This window comes from Syngnathus typhle, linkage group LG21 (genome assembly GCF_033458585.1).
Source record: "Syngnathus typhle isolate RoL2023-S1 ecotype Sweden linkage group LG21, RoL_Styp_1.0, whole genome shotgun sequence".
Classification (NCBI taxonomy): Eukaryota; Metazoa; Chordata; class Actinopteri; order Syngnathiformes; family Syngnathidae; genus Syngnathus; species Syngnathus typhle.
In genome coordinates, this window is record NC_083758.1 from 2741874 (window position 1) to 2763183 (window position 21310).

The window sequence follows — 21310 nt, forward strand, 5'->3', positions numbered from 1 at the left end:
GAGAACCAAATGACAGGGAATGGAAATTACAGTACCTTGTATCTTACCTAAAATGTAACATAAGAGTATGTGACAACTCGCTGCACGCTCAATGATTCATCATCACAAACAATCAGCTTCGGGCAACAACAACAAAATATTTTAAGGGCACCACAACCATAGTACTATTATTTTTATTCTTACTATTCTAGGCTGTTTTGTCTGTTTTCCTCCACAGGTTTATTTTATTATTATTATTATTATTATTATTATTATTATTATTATTATTATTATTATTATTCATACAGTAAAGGTTTTTAAGAGCTATTTAAAGATTTTATTTTGTCAATTTCTGCCGCTTCACAGAAAAGGGAACCAGAAAAAGTGTCATATAGGCACTAACACACAACAAGACTTATTATTTTAGTGTTATTAGCAACATTAAGATGATACTTAAAACACCGCCAGTAGCGTTAAGTTCATTTTTTTTATAATGAATTCAAAAACAAGCCGTCCACTTTGGAGGTTCTACTAAGATTTTTTCGATACAAAATATACGCTAATCATCCTCAGAAATCAAACCTGGGCCCCACATTGCTGAAAGCAAAATTTAATATGCAAATGACACGTTACTGATAAGAGATGAAAATCACGGCGGTTTCCTTACAGAGACGATGAATAGCAGCTTTAATGACGAGCGAGCAAGCGGCGCTTTATTCTGCTGAAGTCGAGCCGCGCGCTGGCGCGGCTTGGAGCTTTAGCGCGCTGCTACCCATACTTTAATGCTGAGTAATGTCCTGGAGGGTTTAGTAGAGCTTGTTTTCTCAGCGCTGCACTCTGAGCTTAAGACGGGTAATACGACGACGAACAGGGGAAATGTGCCAAGTCAACCTTGCGACTGTAGATTTTTTTTGCCTCAGAAGGTGACTCTCATTGTCCAAGAATAGGTCAAAGCTAATTATCTTTGGCCATAAAAATAGATTCAACACAGAGCTGTTCTCCGTCTGTTCTCCGTGAGGCTTAGCGCTTCAGAGACACTGTGACAGCAAGTGGGTCGACTAAACTCCCCAAAACGCAAAGCGGTATGCTCTTGCACCCACCTCCGCCTGACGCGACTCCCAAGTAGGTCAAGGTAGCGCAGATGAACATGAAAGCCTCCGGGGGTTAAGTCGTTACGCTGGAAAATAAACACGCTCCCAAAAGCAGGCAAGTGATGGTTTAATCCATACTAATTCTTTTCCGGTTGCCAAGGCCACCAAGGAGGCTGCCACCTTAAAAAAGATTCAGGTTTTTTTGCACTTTAAAAATAAAACATAAAAAGTGTCATTTTTGCTGCTCAAGTTATAAAGAGAGGTGTTAAGATATACAGTCAAACCTTGAGAAGTAAATCGGTCGAATTCCAAATCTATTTTTCCCATTACAAATTATGGGAAAAAAAATGTAATCCATTCCAAGACTAAAAAAACACCTTTTTTAAGCAATTTTTCATTTGCACATTTTTGTCCAATCGCTCAACTGCAGCGCACCGCCGAACGCGGCACTGTAGCGCGTCGCCGACCGCGCAACTGCACCGCGCTGGTTGCATTAAAGTGACAGAGCCGTCGCTGAAATTTAGAAAATATTTTTAAAGTCCTGATGTACTTTCCAAAATTTTAGTGGACCTAAGTGCGCAGGGAGCTTAATTTGGTCCGATTGCGCAACTCCAGCGCGCCGGGCGCACACTGTCGCATTGTTTTAAGAGCGTCCTCAAAGTAACGAAAATACAATAACAACGAACGGAGTCAGTCGGCATCCGGATCGCGCGGTCGAGTTTTCTCGGGTCCTCTCGGCTCATCTCGCGAGTTTCGACCTCCGAATCTTTGTTCAACGACCGAAGCAAAAACATCTAGAAATTTTCGTTCGAATTCCCATTTGTTCGAGAACCAGGACGTTCGAAGGTTTGACTGTATATGATATATATCAAAACAAGCCTTGTTCCTTAAAGAGGAAGTCACCCATTTTGTTTTCTTTACATTAATATGTTGTGTGATCTAAACACAGCATTCCTGTCCTAATTGCCTTCTTTGGAAATACGAGTTAAGATTTTACTCATTACAGGGTCGGTCATTTTGCCACTTGCTGTCGATTCAAAATGATATCACAATTGCCGGTCTCAGGTCACAAACAATCATGACCCAGTTTCAGAAAACTGGTGAACTGTGATTGGTTGCGACGTGAGACCTGGCAAGTGCGATGTCATCTTCAGTTGACAACGAGTGGCAAAATGGCCGCCCCTTGAGATAGATAAAAACTAATGAATTTTGCCTGTTGAATTCAAATTCCGTGTTTTTGATGAATGAAACTAGTTGGGCTGCACAGAAGCTATTACAAAAGAATTGGGGGTTGACTCCCACTTTAAAACACTGGCATTTGTATAACGATTGTCCAAAGCGTCAAGCTATTGATTTAGCAGCGTATAGAAAAAAAAAAGGGCTCTCCAATTAAACATCAGTAGCAAAAGACACTTGGAGAGAACTCGTCATTGGCCTTTTAAAAGTGGATGAAGCTTTCGAAGCCTGCTGTTTACGTCAGTGTTGACGCCGCAAATTGTAGTGCCATCTTGTATTTTGGTTTCACACCTTTAAAAGCAAATTAGTTCATCCTAACCCACGCATGCCTCCATTATTCCCCTGACACAATGGTTACCCCAAAAAAGTCATTGTTCAAAGCCATCTTGCATCTCCATTTTAACGACGATGATTAAATACGACAGATGAGAGGAAATGAATGATCAAAGTGAACTAATGTGGCAGTTTTGTAAAGGTAAACGGGGGGCACTTTGTGGTTGGTGTGGCAATTCTAGTCAAACCGCGGTGGGTGCGTAAGCGCAAGTCTCAAGTGCTCTTTAGCTCAGCGGCAGCGGCGTGCTGGTGAGTAAATGACGGCAGTGCCCCTGAGGTCTACGGGCTCGGCAGATCAATAGACACGAGTGGGGCAAATCAACACTCCTTGTTTGAAAGGGTGCGCCCGAGACTTCCACTGCGCTACGATTACTTACCATTCACACAATCATGTTGCTGAGACTTTCAGATTTACAGCGGAGGGGGACTTTGAGCCGCCGTTTGGAGCTAATGTGTTGTTTTCCATTACAAGAACAGTGCCAAATTGGGGCGCGAGTACCTTCCTCAAGGGGGTGCGTGTGATTTTAAAGTGTAATGGTCGGACTGGTACAATTATAATCGCATGCTAATAAAGCGAAGCGGTCCGCCGGCTGTGTCAGGTGTGAAAATAGTTTGGGAAAGCCTGTTGTAGGAAGTCAAATATGGGGACAAATGATAACGCGAGCCATTAATCTATGACTGGGATTCTGTTAATTGTGGTGTGAAAGGCCTTATAAGTGGTGCACAGAATCAAAAGTCTTAAAAGAATAAATATTTACAGACTACGCTAGCTGAAAACAACTGCAAAATCGTGCTGGACTGGAGATGTTGCACTCGGCTTTGTGAGATGAATATAAATGTTAAAATTTTTGGCAAAGGCTGCGCTTGAAAATCACTAAGGGCAGAGTTAAAAAAGGGTTTCAAGGACATAGATTCTAAAACTCCAGGAGGTGCGTGGGCGCACAAGTGCAATGGCAACCTGGTATGGCATAAAAAATGACATTTACAGTCCAAACTCACTGAAATGGGCAATATTGATTTGTGGAGCACAAAGTCTGAAGGTACAACGAAGGCGTGCGTTACACCGGAGGGGGTGCACCTGCTGTGCCTTGATGTCGAAGGGGGTGCGTGGCTTCCAATTTTTGGATAGGGCTGTTGTTGGAAGGCACAAAGGCAACAAGAAGAGCCAATTAAAAAGATGTCAGTATATCGTAGTGCAGGCTCCCACCAGGGTGGGGGAGGGGGGGTGCAGGAGTAAAATTGAATTGGCAGCCTGTTCTAAAAATGACATTTACAGCCCAAATTGACTGAAATTAATTTGTGGGACACAAAGTCTGAAGTCTGAACAAAAGACAGTTGTGGAACACGAAGGACGTGCGCCAGCTGAGTTACGTATGCTGTTTGTTCATTGGCCACGTGTGCGACAAAGAGAGCTTTAACAAATCACCTTTTTCCCGATGAGTTTCTTCCTGAGGAACTCGCGAGCTTCGAACATGTAGGGGATGTCGTAGAGCGGACGGAATCGCTTGTCTTTGTCCTTGTTCTTCTCCTGAATGGAAGGAGGAAGGGAAGAAAAAAAAAATCATGAATGAGGAGAATACGCAGAATAATACGGCGAATAATAAGCTCGGCTGCGCATACTCTCGCTACTGCTACACAATAACTTGCCACAAAACACTCGCCCACGCTCTGACACAAGCGCCGCAAATAGAAGCCATTTGCATTTTGAAAAGAAGGACGGGGTTTGCTGCGTAAAAAAAAGACAAAGGCATGCGCTCGGTGACAGGTGCTTTTTTTTGGAGAGGCGGGAATTGAAAAAGAAATAAAGAAATGACAATGGTGCAGCTGGAGAAGAAAGGCGGGAGCTAAGGAAGACACAATGAACGCATGGTGGACAACTTCCTGATTTTTTTTTTTGATTGTTTCTAAGAACTTTGCCGTTGTTAAGTCTCACAAAGAGAAACTGGCAGCATCCAAATGAACACAGCCATGTGCGCAATATTGTGAAGATTTGAATAATTCCCCTTAATGTCTATAATAGAACGTAATTATGAGCACCGCCATTGAAATGCGTTTTTTTTTTTTTTTTTTTTTTTTAAATCAAAAATGATTTATTTGTTTCTAATTTCCTTTTCACATTTGGGATGTTAATTTTCTTTTAATACTTGCATGTTCTTACTTTTTATTGCACTTTAATGAAAACACACACGCTACACATGAAAACTGTAATTTGGTATTTCCAATATTAGTTCAAAACCAGTTTAATCTGATCCATATCTGCTGATAAAAACATTCACCGCTATATTTCCCTCATGTTTGTAGACACATTTTGGTTTTGGTTTAATTTGCTCTTATTTTTTACTTTGCTTTCATTACATGTTAATAAAAATCCACACATCACACACTGACACTCAACTTTGCAGTCACATCATGCCAAGGTATAATCTCATCTGATCCAGATTTGCAAATGTGTCAACTATGACAATAATTATATATTGACAATTTTTACTTTGCTAAGTTTTAATATTAGAATACATTTTTATTTTTGGGATTTTATTGAGTTAGAAACTGAATTTGTTCCATGAACCCATTAGTAACTTGAACTGTTCATAAATCAAGATAATGCTTCCCACTGAAATGGATGGAAATGCAATTAATTTATTCCAGTCCCAAAACAAAGTTATAGTTACCGGTAATAACTCGAGGTTCCACTGTAAACGGTGTTTTAGCAATAATACTCTTGGGTCACTTTGACCTGGTGAAATTTTACTGAAAGTGCCTGAAATGAAAGGATCCCAATAAGCATCTTATGAACTTCATTACGAACCATTTCCGCAAATCCAGTAATAACCCAATCATCTCGAGACCTTGCAATTCAATGCGGATCATTTTTTAAATTATTTCTTTAATTGACTTGCTTTAAAAAGGGTCAGTTTGACCCACTGCACCCACGATGGGTTGACAAAAGGAGAAATACTACACTATGGTAGCTCAGAACAATCTCTATTTGTTAATAGAAAGCCAATTTTTTTGCTCAGTAGATTTAATTGCAGCCTTCAAGATAATTCTGCGCATCCTGAATAGGCTGGACAGTGAGAACACCAAACAAGCGGCTAACTTCAACAGGGAAGTAAAAAGGATAGAGGGACGCAAAAGAAAAGAAAAAATCATTTCTGGACTAATAAGCTGTTTTGCGGCAGAAAGGCAGCCGTGTCACCGAGGGCTGTAAATGTCAGCACTCTAAGCCAATTAGGCGCAGGGAGCCAGAGATTCGGGGTGGGGGGTGCCAAAAGGTAGCGCTTCTCCATCTTTTAGAAGGTTAATGGCAAGCGGCGCGAGAGGTTTGGAGGCGGCGGTGACAGAAGACATGAAAATGAAGAGAGTGAGAGAGAGAGAGAGAGAGAGAGAGACACGTTGGACGAAGCTGTCGCCATTCAAGTAGCCTAGTTATTAGTATAATAATTATGGTGATGTCAAGGTCAGGAGGTGTTTCCAAATGAATGACATCAAGCTAGTCTAGTCCAACATATGTTACTCCCAAAACTGTAATATTTAACATGAAGTACTCTATGGAGATTAAATTGCGAAATCAAAATTTAAAATTAGTGGTGCTGTGACAATCAGCCACATGCTGCTTTACCTAAAATATTTGCACACCCCGCCCCCCCCCAAAATCATTGCAAACTTTGACAACGAGCCCAGACGGGAGATAAAAGTGACAACGGTGGCGTGGTGAAATTACCGTGACGAGACTAAGTCTGAGCGCATCACCCGTAAACCGAGCTAAAGCCGCCCGGGGAAGGCCGGCAGGGGAGAGCGGCGGCAGGGGGCAGGGGCGGAGTCTCGGCTCGTGTGTCTCAAAGCGTGACCCAGTAACAGCAGTTTGCGCTGGCTGTCCTGCGGTGGAAGCTCTCGTTCTATTTGGGGTAAATTCCCTTCGCCCCAAATTAGGCGCACTGCTCAGGAATGGTCTTTGACTCCCGTAGAGAAAGAAAGAGAGAGAGAGGGGGGGGGGGGTTTGAGGCATGACGCTGGCTGGATGATACAGCGGCAATGTGCGCAAGCTTTCCGAACATCAAAGGCGGAGGCATGACTCAGGGAGGATTGACGTTGGGAGGAGAATGCGCACGTGTTTTTTGCACGTTTTGTCCATTTGGGGCTCTCACTTTCTTTTTTTCCCAGCCATTTGAGTGCATTGAATGACGAAGAGAGAATTTGCCTCAAAACTAAACAAATAAATAGAAATCTCCTCGAAAAACATCATTCGATCCCACCCTGAGCCAAACGTATGCTAATGCAATCTTGCGAGATTTCAAACCCACACAGGGGTTAATCCAAAATGATGTCATCGCTTTAAATACAAGATTGCAGTTCAAAGTTCAAAACAAGTGAAGTTCGAGCCCAATTACGTGCATTGCGTTGTCAGCTAATGCTAATGGAAAGTGGCAAGAGACAAAACAAAGCATAAAAAATAATAATGGTGCACCAGTGACTCAGGATTTGGGCAGCGCTCCCTCCCTCCCCCCATCCAGTGTCATCTTCGTTCCAAATTAAGGGGTCAAGACATGTCACGGCAGGCCGGGGGTGCGCTGTAGGCGCACACATGTCGTGGCAGGATGCTCGGATTAAGAGGGACGGGGGGTGGGGGTGGGGGGCAGAAGTGTGGAAGGGTAGGAGTGGGGTGCGTTTAGGGCAGAAATAGCTACACGCTGCTTAAATTGCTTTAGTACCTTCATGTTTTATTATCCAGAGACCAAATATTCTGCATGTTGATTTTGCTCTTTCAGGGTGAATTTGACTTGTTATGTATGTTGTTTAAGCCTCGGAGGCGGTCTAAAGAAATTTGAGGGTTTGGGCTGACTGGTAGAGTGTGAGTTTTATATAGTGATGCAGTACGTCCTTAACCTTACTTTAAAAAGCTCATAGGTACAAAAACACAGCATGCAAGCGAGTGGACAAGAGCTAACAATGAGTCACTTGTTTGGTACTGGTACTTTTGTCCCTCTTCACTCTTTTTTTGACTCAGCTTCTACAAGGAAAGAAACTAAAAAAATATATATTAAAAAAGGAAAAAGAAAAAAAGGGGAAGAAGGGGAAAGACTTCCAGCTGGAAATGACTGTGCCGTTGCGCTAATAGTGAGAGGAAACATGCCATGTGTTAGTCTTACAACAATTACTGTAATCATCGCAAAAGGGGAGGGGCGGAGGAGCGGGTGGTCGCGGGGGCTTGAAAAGAAAGCAAAAGGCGAGGTCGGAGGGGCTGTCACACTCCATCAGTCCACGGCTAACATAGCGTTTGGCCTCGCTAACTCTGCTAAAGTACACACAAAGCACAGGAATATGCCTGCAGAATGCTCAGAAGTACCCCCCCCCAAAAAAGGTTTTGGTGGGAAGCAGAAGACACTCTTGCCTCATTCAATTCTTTTGGGTGAAAATATCTTCGCTGCGACTTAAGCAGCATGTCTCAGGTTTTCGGCCATCTGCCCGTGCCAGCTCACTGTCGATGGCCAACGCGGTGTCAAAAGTGGCAGTGCGGCCGAGAAACGCACCTGCCGCGACCTCTCGCTCACCTCCAACCCGCCGGCGAGCGTCCGTCCGTCAGCGCGGCGTCTAACAAGGCTAACGGGCCGTAAATGTGTTGACTTTTACGAGTACACTGTGCTTTCGGCTCGCCTGGAAGGGTTTGACTATTGGCAATCTGAAAGGGACTCAACGATACATATGCGACATGCATCAAATAAATATCAGTAATAGGCTCATTGCTGTCAGATAACTCTCCTCATCCGAGGGGCTGCCGAGCCATCGCGTCGCTGCACCGCTGCCATGGCGACGGCGAGTCGAACCAAGCAGACGGCAGGCGGGGGTCCTCGCTAAAAAAGCTCAGCCTGACTCTATTTGAAAAGTGCCACCAACCATTGAGTGACCAACAAGTGAGTGCCTTCGAGGAATCAAATTCAGATATATGCTCCCAAACTGTCTATAAGAAAGAAGAAAAGGCGCCATCGCTAGAGTCGAACTTCCAAAAAGGAAAACAATTCTGTGAGAGCTTTCAGGGTGACTTCAAGCAGGGAGTGCATGACATAATTCTCCACAAAAAAAAAAGGTCTTATTCTTGTTTGTCTTATGAGAAGCAATGCAGTGACTCACTGAAAGCGCTTTCATTTACAGACAGCAACTCCACAAATAAGTTATCCCACACTACTGTTATTATTGGCAAGAGACATTTCATTATATTTTTTTGCTGGCCTTTTTATTGACACCGGGGGTTTTTTTTGCGTCAGAGCACCTTGGTTACGACGAAGGTTGCCATGCGAGGTAACCAAGCAATATGAGTAGAGTTTGAATCTTAAGCTTCGCCTCGCTCTCTGCAGTGCTGCAAATGCTGGGCGTGTGCCAGCGGCGCCTCGGGGTGTGCCACCGGGTGGTCACGAAGGGTTCCCGCGGGCATTTCAACAAGGTTGTCGAGAGCCTTTAACCTTCCTGTTATATTTACCGCCTTCGTTTCTATGGTATGCCAAAAATGTTCAAAGGAAAACCACTAATGACATTAAAGTCTGTCGGCAACAGAAAACCAACATTAGCATGCAATTTTGTGTTTTGCACGTACCTCGCCCTCGATCCTGGGGGGCCGAATGCTGGACAGGTGAATGGTCTTATACTCTCCCGAGTTCAACTTGACCATGATGGCGTCGGCGTTGACAACCTGCATCACCTGCGAATGAGGAAGAGCGTTAAATAAAACAGAGTGATTTAGGAGGGAATGTCCCTTGTCAGTGAGGTTTGAAGGACGGGGCGAGGATGCCGCGTGATCCGAGGGAGAAGACGAGAGATTTAAAACACAAGCTGTCAAGAGATTGGTCGGCAGAGCGTTACACTGCTGTTGCAACCCCGAGCAGACGGCCATATTTTACGGAAATATCCGCGAGTTTGGCTAAGGACACAGATTGCTGATCTGATTGTGTTGCCCACTAAAATAAGTCACTGTCTCGACACTCTTGCGTTTGGGAAGCGGGCAAGAGACGCTACAGCAGATTTTGACACTCATCAGAAATAGCACAACAAAAAGAAACAAGCCAAACTCTGGACTTAGCTTCAAAGGCTAATTAGCACAAAAAAAGAACCTCCCCAAACTCTTGACTCAATTAAAATACAAGTTGGGTCCATTGTTACACTTTGCGAGCGGGCGGGTCAGCTACGTCGGTCCAAAATATCATTATCTTACTACTCGCGCGCAGCATTAGCATAACTCGTCGCACGGGGACTCGTGTGCCCGGCGACCAAATATCTTGAGTCATACAAGTCTGCTGGGGAAAATTATGCAAATCTCCTGAGATGAAAAGTCATCATTTAAAGTCATGAATACTAATGAAGTGGTGTGTAAAGAAAACTCGAGTTCTATAGGAAAAAATATATATTGGAAAGGCTTCCCCATGCTTGGACAGATTTGGGTTTAGCTCACAGAGGAGGTAGAACTCGTCTCGTGACGAGGACAGTACAAACAAGCCGGTGGGTCAAAACGAGCGCCACAAAAAGCCTCTCGTATCTTTATCAGAATCAATGTCATAATGGAAATGTTGCGAAAATAATTCAACGTTGAGGGCCATTTGAGATCATGTGTGTGGTTGTATGCTGTTAAGCTTAAAATGTCCACCCCGTCATACATAATGAAATAAATTGATTTAAAAATATTTTGGAAATTTGAACAGTAAACTTGCTGAGCCAAGGTCCACCATGTAACTCAACATCTCAATGGCACCTTATTGTGATATTGATACAGGTACAGGGGCAGAAAAAAACCCAACAAGAAAAAAAAACACTATCTGCGACTGAAAACATAAAAAAAAAAAAAAACATTAAAAACACAGCGCAAGCTCAACAGGAGCTTCATTTTTCATTCCAATAGTCACGCCCAACACCCAGCAGGGATCAGGAATTAAACTGGGCCCAGTGGCCGATAATACATCACATGCTTATCAGTGAGCCTACACAAGGTCACTGGGCGGCCCACGCACGTAAATAAGGCATTTAGCGGCTAATTAGAGGAAGGGGGGGTGGGGAGAAATTCAAAGCAACGCCCCGAATAGCGGGAGCAAAGATGGAGGATGGCGCCGTGTCATCGGATATGACAAAGATGGTGGGTCGTTGGAGGGTGTGGTGTGGGGGGGTAACTTGGTGTGACTCATGGCTTCAAGTCGGTGGGGCTTTAAGAGGTGGCACTCTACTGCCACCTACTGCCCGCCACTGTGCAAGTCATCAGCAGTGGCCAAGATCTGTCACAGCATAGTGAGATAGTATTTTTAACCCACAGGGTGGCAGAAGAAGAAAAAAAAAAAAGAGACAAGAGGAATAGAGACTTACTCATTTCTGGCAGCGTTTCCATCAAAACTACCCTGAGAGGTGACTCGTCACCGAAAAGAAATATACAAAAAATAGTTTATGATGCTGCAGCTAAATAAACGGGCCGTGTGAGTTTTCCAGCCTGCAGCATATGAGAAAATTGCGGCGAGTAAATCATGGGAATGACGTGACAAGTGGAGCTGCTCCAGTTTGAGATAAAATACTTGAACATGCTTAATGTCACTTCAAGGTGAAGTTTACCGTCAAACTAATCTTTCAGTCCGCTTGCCGAATGCTAACACACAATAGGATTCACTCGTTTTTTTTCGTCTGCATTGCGATATTATACTACCCTCCAGTGGCCAAGTTGCACACATCAGAGGAGCTGCCACAGATTAATCATGCTGCTGAGATGAAAGATGACAAATCCACACTGGTTCTCCCTTAAATATCTGTAGGTTTTCAAAGGGTGAGCAGTTTTGCTGTATCCTTCCATTTTATACTCGCTGAAATACTATTAGTACAGTTAAGAACTGTTACGGGGGAGGAAAACGAGGCAGGATGTATTATCAAGTGTCACGTCTTCTCCCCAGCCATGAAAGATGAGTAAAAAGCCTTTTACGCCACATCATTTTCACTCTATCACCTTGGATTTTTTTTTTTTTTACTGGGGGTGGGAAGGGTAGGACTTTCGGGACATGGCCTACATCCAGTCCCGAATAAAAAAAAAATGAAGAGGCGTCAGCAGGATTGACTTGTGGGGATTGGACCTTCTATGGACCGCCACTATCTCACCATCAGTCAAGTAATGGGAAGTGAAAAGCGGAGAGGAACGAGACAGATGGATGGCTGGACGGCCATACACCGGGGACAGATGGCACATATCTGGCGATCAGTGTGCTTTTTTCATAAGTCAGTTGGGGAAAAAGAAAAAAATACAATTATTTGATCAAATAATTCTGTTCATTGATGAGCTCCGGATGAGCACTTTGGTGTTCTCCGAGCGACGCCGCGCTGATTACAAAAACTTTGACTTGTTCCTTTCCCCTGCACCAAATATTGCCCGGCATATGCCCGGCCCGTCTTTTCGGGAGATCTGAGAGACAATATGAATGTTTCATTCCGCCTCTTTTGGTGTGCATTCATTAAGCGAGCTCCCTTGATCGCCAGCTTTTATGTAAGCCTCGGGCAAGCCGTGAATTTAATCAGCATGGTATAAAAAAAAGTCTGGAGGGAAATTGGGGGGTTTAATATTTTTATACTCTTCTACTGCATGTGAAAAGAATTAAGGCAGTAATGAGGGCTGAGATGTTGTGGAAATGTACAATATTATCTTACAGCGACGGCACTGTCCATCTGACTCCATTGAAGCTAATAAGTGCTGACAAGGAGGAGCTCATATCCTCTGCATTGAGGACGTCGTCTCCCTCTCTAAGGCCCCGGCCAATAACCTCCAAAGCTAATATGTGGCTGTCTTTTAGCAGGATGAGCCAGCGCTTTTGGGCCTAATTGGACGGGAGACCCTTTCAAGGTGGCCGATGACCGTCCAGTTTGTTTATGGTGAGAGGAGAAAACAAGCGTCGGGGGAACGCAATGGGGTCAGCTTTTCTTTTACCTTGGTGACGCTTCTAAAAGGTAATCAAGTCTTGCGTTTGAAACAGAGCGTTGCTGCGGCGTCGGCTTTTAGGACGAGAGAGGAATGTTCTTCACTCAACTTTAAGGTTAAAGCATTGTCGTGTCTCCAGTTCAAGCGCAGGGCAACAGGGTTCGAATTGTTTAGGATTTTCCATTATACTGTAATTTTTCTTCATTTTTTAACTGTTTATTTTTCAAAAAAATTCTTTTAGTTTTGTTTGAAATTAGGTTTTTTTATGTGTTTAAAGGTTAGTCCCTGAAAATTACAATAACTGTAAATTACTATTTCATATAATTATAGTTATAACATTTCAATTGTATTTCTTTATGAAAAAATACTGCATTTCATTCATTTTGTTTGGATTTACGATGTTTCTATGTTTATTTATTTTTAACAAATATTACTGTTTTCACACTTATCTATAAAAACGGACAGGACGTGTCAAGTAGAAAATATAAAACTATGGACAATTTCACGCACTTATTTATTTTACAAATAGATGCGAATCTTGAGTCTATTCATTTCAAAACTGATTAACCAATCGGAAGTTTTAAAACTAGCTTGGGAGCAGATCTGACTCTTCCTTTCCTTGCCGAGCCTCTCGGCGTTTTGTCGCCCCAATATTGAAATTCTATGTTGTCGACCAAAACGAGTGAAAATAGGCAAAAGATATTTTTGTGGACCTCTTCTGTTCAGCATCGATAACTATACTGCTGAGTTGCAGAAGGAAAAGCCGAGAGGCGAAGTTCGCGTGCAGATTAATTTCCGGCATTAAACTGTCTAGTCAGCTCATGCGTTTATTTTTTGTAATTTTTGACTGCATCGCACACTTAATTTTAAAGCTTTGAGTTTGGTAAGAATAGGTTTTGACGACGACTCATTGCGGTGTTTATCACGGTGTTTTTTTTTTCTTTTTCGTGTGATATCCTAAAAAGCATAGATTCCAGTTGACAGCGACAAAATACTTAATGCCTCACCTTGGCCACAAATTGTCTGTCCTTCTGGTCCATATTGGCTGTGGGCGCCACATAGTCCTTCCAGATGCGCACTTTGCGCTCTTTAGCAGATCTGGACACACACAAAAAAAAAGGAAGCGTGTAAGACGGCCGACAATCAAACAAAAAGGCTATAAAGAGACCCTCAGTCATTTTTGCTATGGAAGTGATGACCGATTGTTAGCTCACGAACATGACTCCCAAAATAGATCTCGACAATGTGTTTTTAGTACCGTTCAGCAGCTCTGAGTTTCTCGGCACCCTGGGTGTAGACGGCCATGGACCAGTCCACGCAACGGGCAAAGCCTTCCTTCAGCAGCAATTCGGTGATGTTGCCATTCTGGAAGGAAGGGTGAGGAGTAATTGCTGTGATTGAATGGATATTTGTCGGCATCGCTGCCAGGTCGGGTGCAAATTGTTCTCCTCTCTTACCGGGTGTAAGATAGTTCCAATGATGATCTGGTTAGGGCAACTCTCCAGGATGATTTGCACGTCGCGCTGTAGCAGCCGTGACTCAGTGAAGAACTTGGCCTCAGCGGCAAAGGACTCCGGGGACTCTGTGCCGTCCGCTTCTCGCTTGAACGTGGGACACTGCGGGACGCGAAAGCAAAAAAAAATAAAGAAATAATCTTTGTGCATTTGCCTGGTTTGCTCCAGCAAACTTCTTGGATGTCACCTTGACAGGATGCAAAAACAATGAGCATTTCAGCCGCCAGCATGAAGTATAAAATCTTCAAGTGGCAGATGAGTAAGATTATCTCAAGTGGTTGCAGCTCAGTCGAAAAATGAGATTGATGGTGAAATGTTGCCAAACAGATAAGACATGGCGGCGGAACAAAGAAAGACAAACGATCAACAGAAGTGATCTTTCATCGCCCCCTTTTTTTTTATATATATATATATCTTCCCATAACAAGCCTCAGATGAGCATTTTTTATTTGGATCAGTGAAGTGTTACCTTGACTCCAGACAGCATGACAGTGACCAGGTAGTAGTCGGGCAGAAGCAGGGCACGCACGACACTGCCGTCACGCACATGCTCGATGATGGCTGAGGGAGTGAGGACAGAGGCACAGGTATCTTTAGATAATGTTGTGTTTTCTCATGACAGCATTCAATGAACAAATATCAATTGCATATATATAATCTAAATTGGACAGAATGAAAAAAAATATACTATGTTGTCGAGGCCTATGTGTATATTAGATTAAAAAATATTTAAAATGCTTAGGAATCAATAGAAATTACAAATTTTTATTAATTTCCAAATAAAAAGTAAAAAATGAAAATATTGATAAATAAATGACTACTTTGAATTAATTTAGTCATGATCCTAATAGTAGTAAACAGATTCCCTCAGATAGCAAACGAATCATCTCAGAACAATCCATAAAATACATTTTTAATTAAAAATAAACTTGAATTGTGGAATAAATTAAATATTAACTATTGCGTAACAAAAATAATTACTGAAAGACACTCAATACATTTGTTTATACAGTAGAAGTAAAAAAATTTGAAAAATGAAAACTAGGTAATATCAATGATCGCACTTAAGGGAGAATTTTTAAAAATTTAAGATCAATGAGTCACTTGTGTGAGGCTAAAAAATTAGCATATTTTAATGAGAAAAACAAATCTGCTTGCTAAAACAGCACTGCAATTAAGCCACGTGCTAAACTGCTAAAACGTGTCATTAAACGAATAAATAAAGAAAAATCTCATGTTGTTCAACAAGGTCTTATGTTTGCATGTATTAAAAAGCCAGCAGGATGAGAGTCACCTGTGTGAAAGTCAATTTGCTCTTAAATGGCACTTTAACGTTTGGAGCACCATCTTTGCAGCATCGAAGGGCAATGAAGAGTCTCTTTTTCTTGCTCATTAGCTGGCCGACTCACAAGCCGTTGAAATGAGCTGAACGCTGTTAACGGCACTGAGCGCCACACTGAACATCTCTGAAGGTTGATCTGGCAGGGCACGCCGTTACACGACAACCTAAAGAGAATCTCCCGAGTCCCACAACCCAAAGAAAAAAAAAAACACGGGATTGCATACCGTTGACGGGCTTCTGGTGCAGGGAGTCCACAAAGTTGCGGGGGTTCTCGATGGTGTATTTGAGATCGCGGATGGTGTGCGCGCCGCCGCCTTCGGTCCATATGCCCTTTCTGGATGCTTTGGCCTGATCCTCTAAATCACACAGCCGCACCTGATCCAGACTAGAAGAAGAAACGTGCAATTGGTGTGACGTCAGGCGTGACACTCGAAAGACATTTTGGGCCAAGTGCAACAGCTAATTACTACTTTGCTACAGAAGAAAGAAAAAAGTTCCAATTCTGAATTACAACAAAACAATTATGCAACACACAAAACAAAAAAATGCTCTGGGAAAATTGAAACAACTTCAATTAAAATACCGTTTTTTTTCCATGTATAATGCGCCCCCATGTATAATACGCACCCTAAAAATGGCATGTTGATGCTGGAAAAAAGCCTGTGCCCATGTATAATACGCACCCAAATTTTGACTCCTACTTAAGTCCGTAAACGTAAAATTATTTCAGAAAAAAGATCATCCTTGGGAACAACCGGATGTTATTCTGCCGGTCATTATCACTGCGCATGCGCTAGCAAACTCGATAGCGAAGAAATGTTTCAGATTTGTGTAGGGTACATTGTGAAAGCAAACGAGCAGGTGATCGAGCAAGCGTCTGATACGAGAGCATTGTGTTCGTATGGAGCGTGTTTGAAGTGAACAGCAGAGAAGAAAGCGCATCTGTAATGGCGGCCTCCGTATCATATCCGGATTTAAAAAAATAAAAATAAATAAATAAATAAAATGGGGGGTTTATTTTGTACCCATGGAAAATGGGCACCCCAGATTTTAGGACAATAAATTAGTTAGATTTTGCGCATTATGCATGGAAAAAAACGGTAACTAAAAATACATACATGAAACAGATGGCTGAATGGATGGATGGCAAAATGACAAAATAAAAAATATAAATTTAGAAAAGGAACACAAAAAATTACAATGTATGGAATGCAATATTCATTCATACAATTAATGATGGAAAATAAGATTTCTCATAAAATATTTATAAAATAAAATATATAATAAAATAGATATAAAAAATATACACATAAAATAAAACAATAAAATTCATACGGTATAATTTAAATAGAAAAAAATAACAAAAAGCAGTTAAAAATCAAATGTATAAATTCAAACAAAAAATAAAATATATCGTAAAGTACATGGAAACATTCAGAAAATAAACATATCTAAGAAAACACTAAATATACAATGTCTACTTCCTAGTTCCTACAACCTCATCTCTCATTTCGACAGAACCACACCACGGAAAAAGGCTTCCGTGATTGTAACTCCTGCGCATCATACTTGGAGCCATTCCAAATGTTGCTAATCACCACGGCCAAATTGAACCATTTACATGCACGGGTGCGTCAAAACGACCAGTAGCTATTTCCTCCTAAGATGACAGTCAGCTTGTGAACACATGTTGGCCTCCAATGGGCAACGCAATCATCATAATCTTAATTATCCTCCCATAATCATCATTGGACAAAGTCACACTGGATAACTTACTGATGGAGCCACTGGGGTGAAACTCGGTCAGTATTTAGGTGTGCTTCGTCATTGGTCTCGTGACTTTAAGGTCTAATGTGGGGGAATCAGCTTTGACAGGAAGAACACTGCTGCCACCCTTTGGACATTGCTGATACTACCTGAGTCTCAACTTTTTCTCCCCAACAGTAGCATTTGGTTTGATTGGTGTGTTTGTTTCACGACTGCCCGAAACACGACTATTGCCTGCCAGCCACTGCAAGGATCTATGAGGTTCTCTTTTCAAATATGTTCACAAGCTTCAAGCCAGTTTTAAATTAGGAACGCCGTCTTACTTGTTGCCTCTGATTCCTTCTCGTCTCACCGTGGCGAGGCCCTCGTTCACCAGCGACTCGGCGATGCTCTCGCCCGTTGTGTCTGCACAAGGAAAAAGACTCCTGTTACGAGAGCGGGGACTTTGTCTTCAAAAATTAAATCAAATATGACCATAGAGATTAATCGAAATTGCACAACCCGTTCCGACCTTCCAAAAACGTAGGTTACTTTTTTTTTCTTCAACATAGTGCTTTATATGAAAACTATTTTGAGTACTTAAATTTTACCAGTGGAAACACAGTCAGCGTACCAACCTTTTCCCAGGTAGACCATGCCGTACTCGCGGCCCAATGGAGTCTTGATCTCCACGGTGAAGCACACCTCTTTGCCAATCAGCTTCTTGCGCAGGAACTCTCTGGCTTGAAAGGCCCACGGCTGCATCGAGCAACAAAAGAGAAATAAGAAGATGGAGACGCTAATCCTAATGTGAAACAGAGTCAGCAAAGACCAAAGTCTTTTCTTTTTTTTTTAATCCATTTAATTTTGCTTAGGGACTAGTTTTACATGTACACTTTTATGCTCACCATTACTGTGAAGGGATTCAATTAATACCATGATATGAATTTCAGGCAGTGCTGGCTAGGCACAATATGGCGGGGAGACAAAAAAGACATTTGCATTTTTATTGTTTACTTCTATTAGTATGACATTTATCACAGTTTTGGTCAATAATTTAGATTTTTACATATGGATTATGTATAATTTATGATTGACATTTTTAGTTTTATAATTTTTCATTTCATTTGTAGTTTGGGTTTATTATATGTTAAGTTTGAATTTCTGTTAAAGTAATGCTTCTTTATTTTAGTTTTATTACACATCTGTCCAATATAGTTTATCACATTTATAATTGCTTATTGTTAGAAGTTTTGAAAGTTGTTTTGACTTTCCTTTAGTTGCATAACACAATGAGTTTTCTTTATTATGCTTTTTTTCCCACACACAGTGATTAAAATCCCCTTAAAAGAATGTTAAAATATCACAACAGAGCAAGAAAGTTTTCACAAAGGTGAGTGACCCTGTAGCAATTAGATCAACAGTTTTTAACTGAAATCAACTCTGAAGTCAACCGACGCAATTGATCGCAATTATGCGGTTCAACTTCCTCCCACAAACACCGCCACGCCCAAAACAAAAGTGCTATCTTGAGACACATGTCAAACAAACAAAAGCAACACACCTCATCGGGTGTGTCCTTGGTGTCAGGCTGGCTTTGGGCCGCTCGCCGAGCCAGGGCACCTGCTCGGATGTTGCTGAGATTGATCTGGCGCTCCGGAGGTGGGCCGCCGCGAGGCTGACCGCGCACAATGATGGCGCACCCTGACAGCACCTGGATAAAAATGAACAAAACCTTAACAACCATGAAAATAGCGAGAGACAATGGATACAGAGCTGTCAAATGTCTGCCAGTTGCTATGGCGACAACTGGCCCGAGGGAGATGTTGGCTTTTGACAACCTTGGCATTTGTGTGGATCTGTGCAAATAGCTTATCTGGGGGGGGGATGTTGATCTAAGATGAGAGCGATAACTACAAAGAGAAAAAAAAATTCACACCATTTAACAAAATGCTAATTAATCCTGGGCATGGACTGAAAATTGATATTCAGAAGAGAATAGACTTTTAATTGAGTCACAATCGAGCGCTAGACTTGTGATTAGTGACCATACAAAATAAAAAATACTTGTCTTTAAATGTGAACACATGTGAAGAGATATTTTGCCAACGGTAGTCCAACTTCTGAGTCTTCTGATGTTCAGGTAGCGTAACTTTCATTAGAGTTTTTAATCAGCAAAACACAGGAACTATGCACCAGTAAGCGAGTGAGCGCATGATGATGATGTGCTTGAAAACAGTAGCTACGTGTCAGTCCAGTGGACGGGGGTAACGGGGGGGGGGGTTCCGAACATACGAACCCTTTAAAAAATAACAGTACTTTAAGCAATATCCGAACAGAAAAGGATTTAAAAGTTACACGAGTTTCTTTACAGCAACGAACTTGGAACGACAACTCCGAAGTTCAAAGTTCACGTCCCAGTCGTCCAGTCAACACTCGGGACAGCGTTAGCAACCAACCCCCTCCCCCTCACCCCCATCAAGATAACCGCTATTTAGCTGGGAAAGCTCACATCTGTCGCCCAACTAGTCCATTTTCCAAGTTGAAAATCCTACACAGCGGCAGCCGAACTTTCATGTCACTCGCCACGTTGCGCGTACGCAAGTTGGGGGGGGGGGGGGGGGGGGACAATACATGCACGTTCCAAACGTCATTTGGCAGCAGTACATTTTGCAGCGTGCTAATATAAGTTGCTAGCTCCAGCGCACTTTAGATGACACACTCCGTTCGTAAGACATTAATTGTCCGATGTCACAGCTAAATCCTAACTGTGATTTACTAGAAATCACGTCGCAGAAGCTAGCTGGCTAACTAGCGCCCACACATGAGGGGGGCTCTTACCATCTTAACTATCCCTCGCTGGAGCCCAGCAGAGGGAGCGGAAGCTGTCTGAGCAGGAGCAGAAACAGATGCCATGTCCAGCGGTTTAGAGGTTTGCGTGAGGCCGTAAGACAGAGAGGGGCAGACCGGGTAAAAGGAACCTGGGACACTGGAGGAGTGACTGCTCTATAGAAAGCCAAGCGAAAAAAGGCTGCGCGTTGGTCAACACACATGTAGTACCGGAAGAAGACCGTGACACGCACATACGTCATTTTAGCTACTCGAGCTATTTCCGTTCGTGAATGAATGGGAATGAACGGGGCAGGCTCGTGGCCGCGCAAGCGAATCAAATAAAGCACTTCCGGGTCACTACGTGAGACACGTCAGCACAGCTTGAAACGATTGTTTTCTTTTGATTTTCATTTACAAACAATATTGTTTTTGTTTATGTTCTTTTAAATCCGTATGACTACCAATTTGTTTTGATTCAGTTATAATTTGCATTTTCCAATGTCTCGTCAGGGGTGTGGGGTCATGATTGACAGCTTCCTCAGATTTGTCTCGTTCGTGTTGTGTAGTAAAGATGTATTTATAAAAATATAGTTTGTAATATTTATAAGATGGTCCTATTGCAACTTCTAACTTTTTCGTCAAATACACGAAACCGTTTTTTTTTGTTTTTTTTTAAACATTTGGGAGCGTATGTATCGCCGGTGACATCTACTGGTAAATCTTATTAACTACACTTGTAAAACAACGCTGACTTGTTTTACTCAAATCATACATCATAGCCATGTGATAATGAAGCAAATAAATTTGTATGACAGAAATATATTATAAAATGCACACAAATAAAACTATTTTTAAAAAATTGAAATTAGTTGTTTGTTTAATAGTACTAATATATTGCTCGACTTCATTATTCAACGTACAAAAATTTTGTTTCAGATTAAATCATCGAGTGTGAAATGTGAATATGCCAAATAGTCAATAGTATAAAACGATTAATAATATAAGACGTTTTATTCATGAATAAATAGCCCTTAATAGAAAATCCCAAAATGAAAATTCAAAATGAAACACGGTTTTAGGAGATCCTTCACAAAAACTTTTTTCGAGACACTTTAGAAAATTGTATATATTTTTAAATTGCATGGATAATACCAGTGAATCATTTTGAATGCTTCTCCCACTTTGTTTTTAATCAAATGTTAAGCAAGCAAGTTCCAAATCTATAGCCAGTCAAGTTTATCTGAATAAAGAAATAACATGGATTAAAGGCAACACATTTATAATATAGTCTTCAAAAATTACCGTTAGAATTGCA

The 21310-nt window shown here is 41.9% G+C and overlaps 1 protein-coding gene across 1 annotated transcript in view; it reads right to left on the reverse strand.

Annotated features, from left to right (window-relative positions):
* The window catches only part of snd1 (staphylococcal nuclease and tudor domain containing 1), a 111304-nt gene extending 91061 nt beyond the window's left edge, over window positions 1-20243 (reverse strand). Inside the window, exons 1-11 of the mRNA XM_061268199.1 lie at window positions 20005-20243; window positions 18728-18877; window positions 17802-17922; window positions 17508-17589; window positions 15642-15802; window positions 14545-14636; window positions 14019-14177; window positions 13820-13926; window positions 13569-13659; window positions 9226-9330; window positions 4066-4167 (exon numbers count right to left, since the gene is read on the reverse strand). Coding sequence (XP_061124183.1) covers window positions 4066-4167; window positions 9226-9330; window positions 13569-13659; window positions 13820-13926; window positions 14019-14177; window positions 14545-14636; window positions 15642-15802; window positions 17508-17589; window positions 17802-17922; window positions 18728-18877; window positions 20005-20079 — 1245 coding nt within the window. The 5' untranslated portion in view covers window positions 20080-20243. The remainder of the gene's footprint in view (window positions 1-4065; window positions 4168-9225; window positions 9331-13568; window positions 13660-13819; window positions 13927-14018; window positions 14178-14544; window positions 14637-15641; window positions 15803-17507; window positions 17590-17801; window positions 17923-18727; window positions 18878-20004) is intronic.
* Window positions 20244-21310: the final 1067 nt, after the last annotated feature.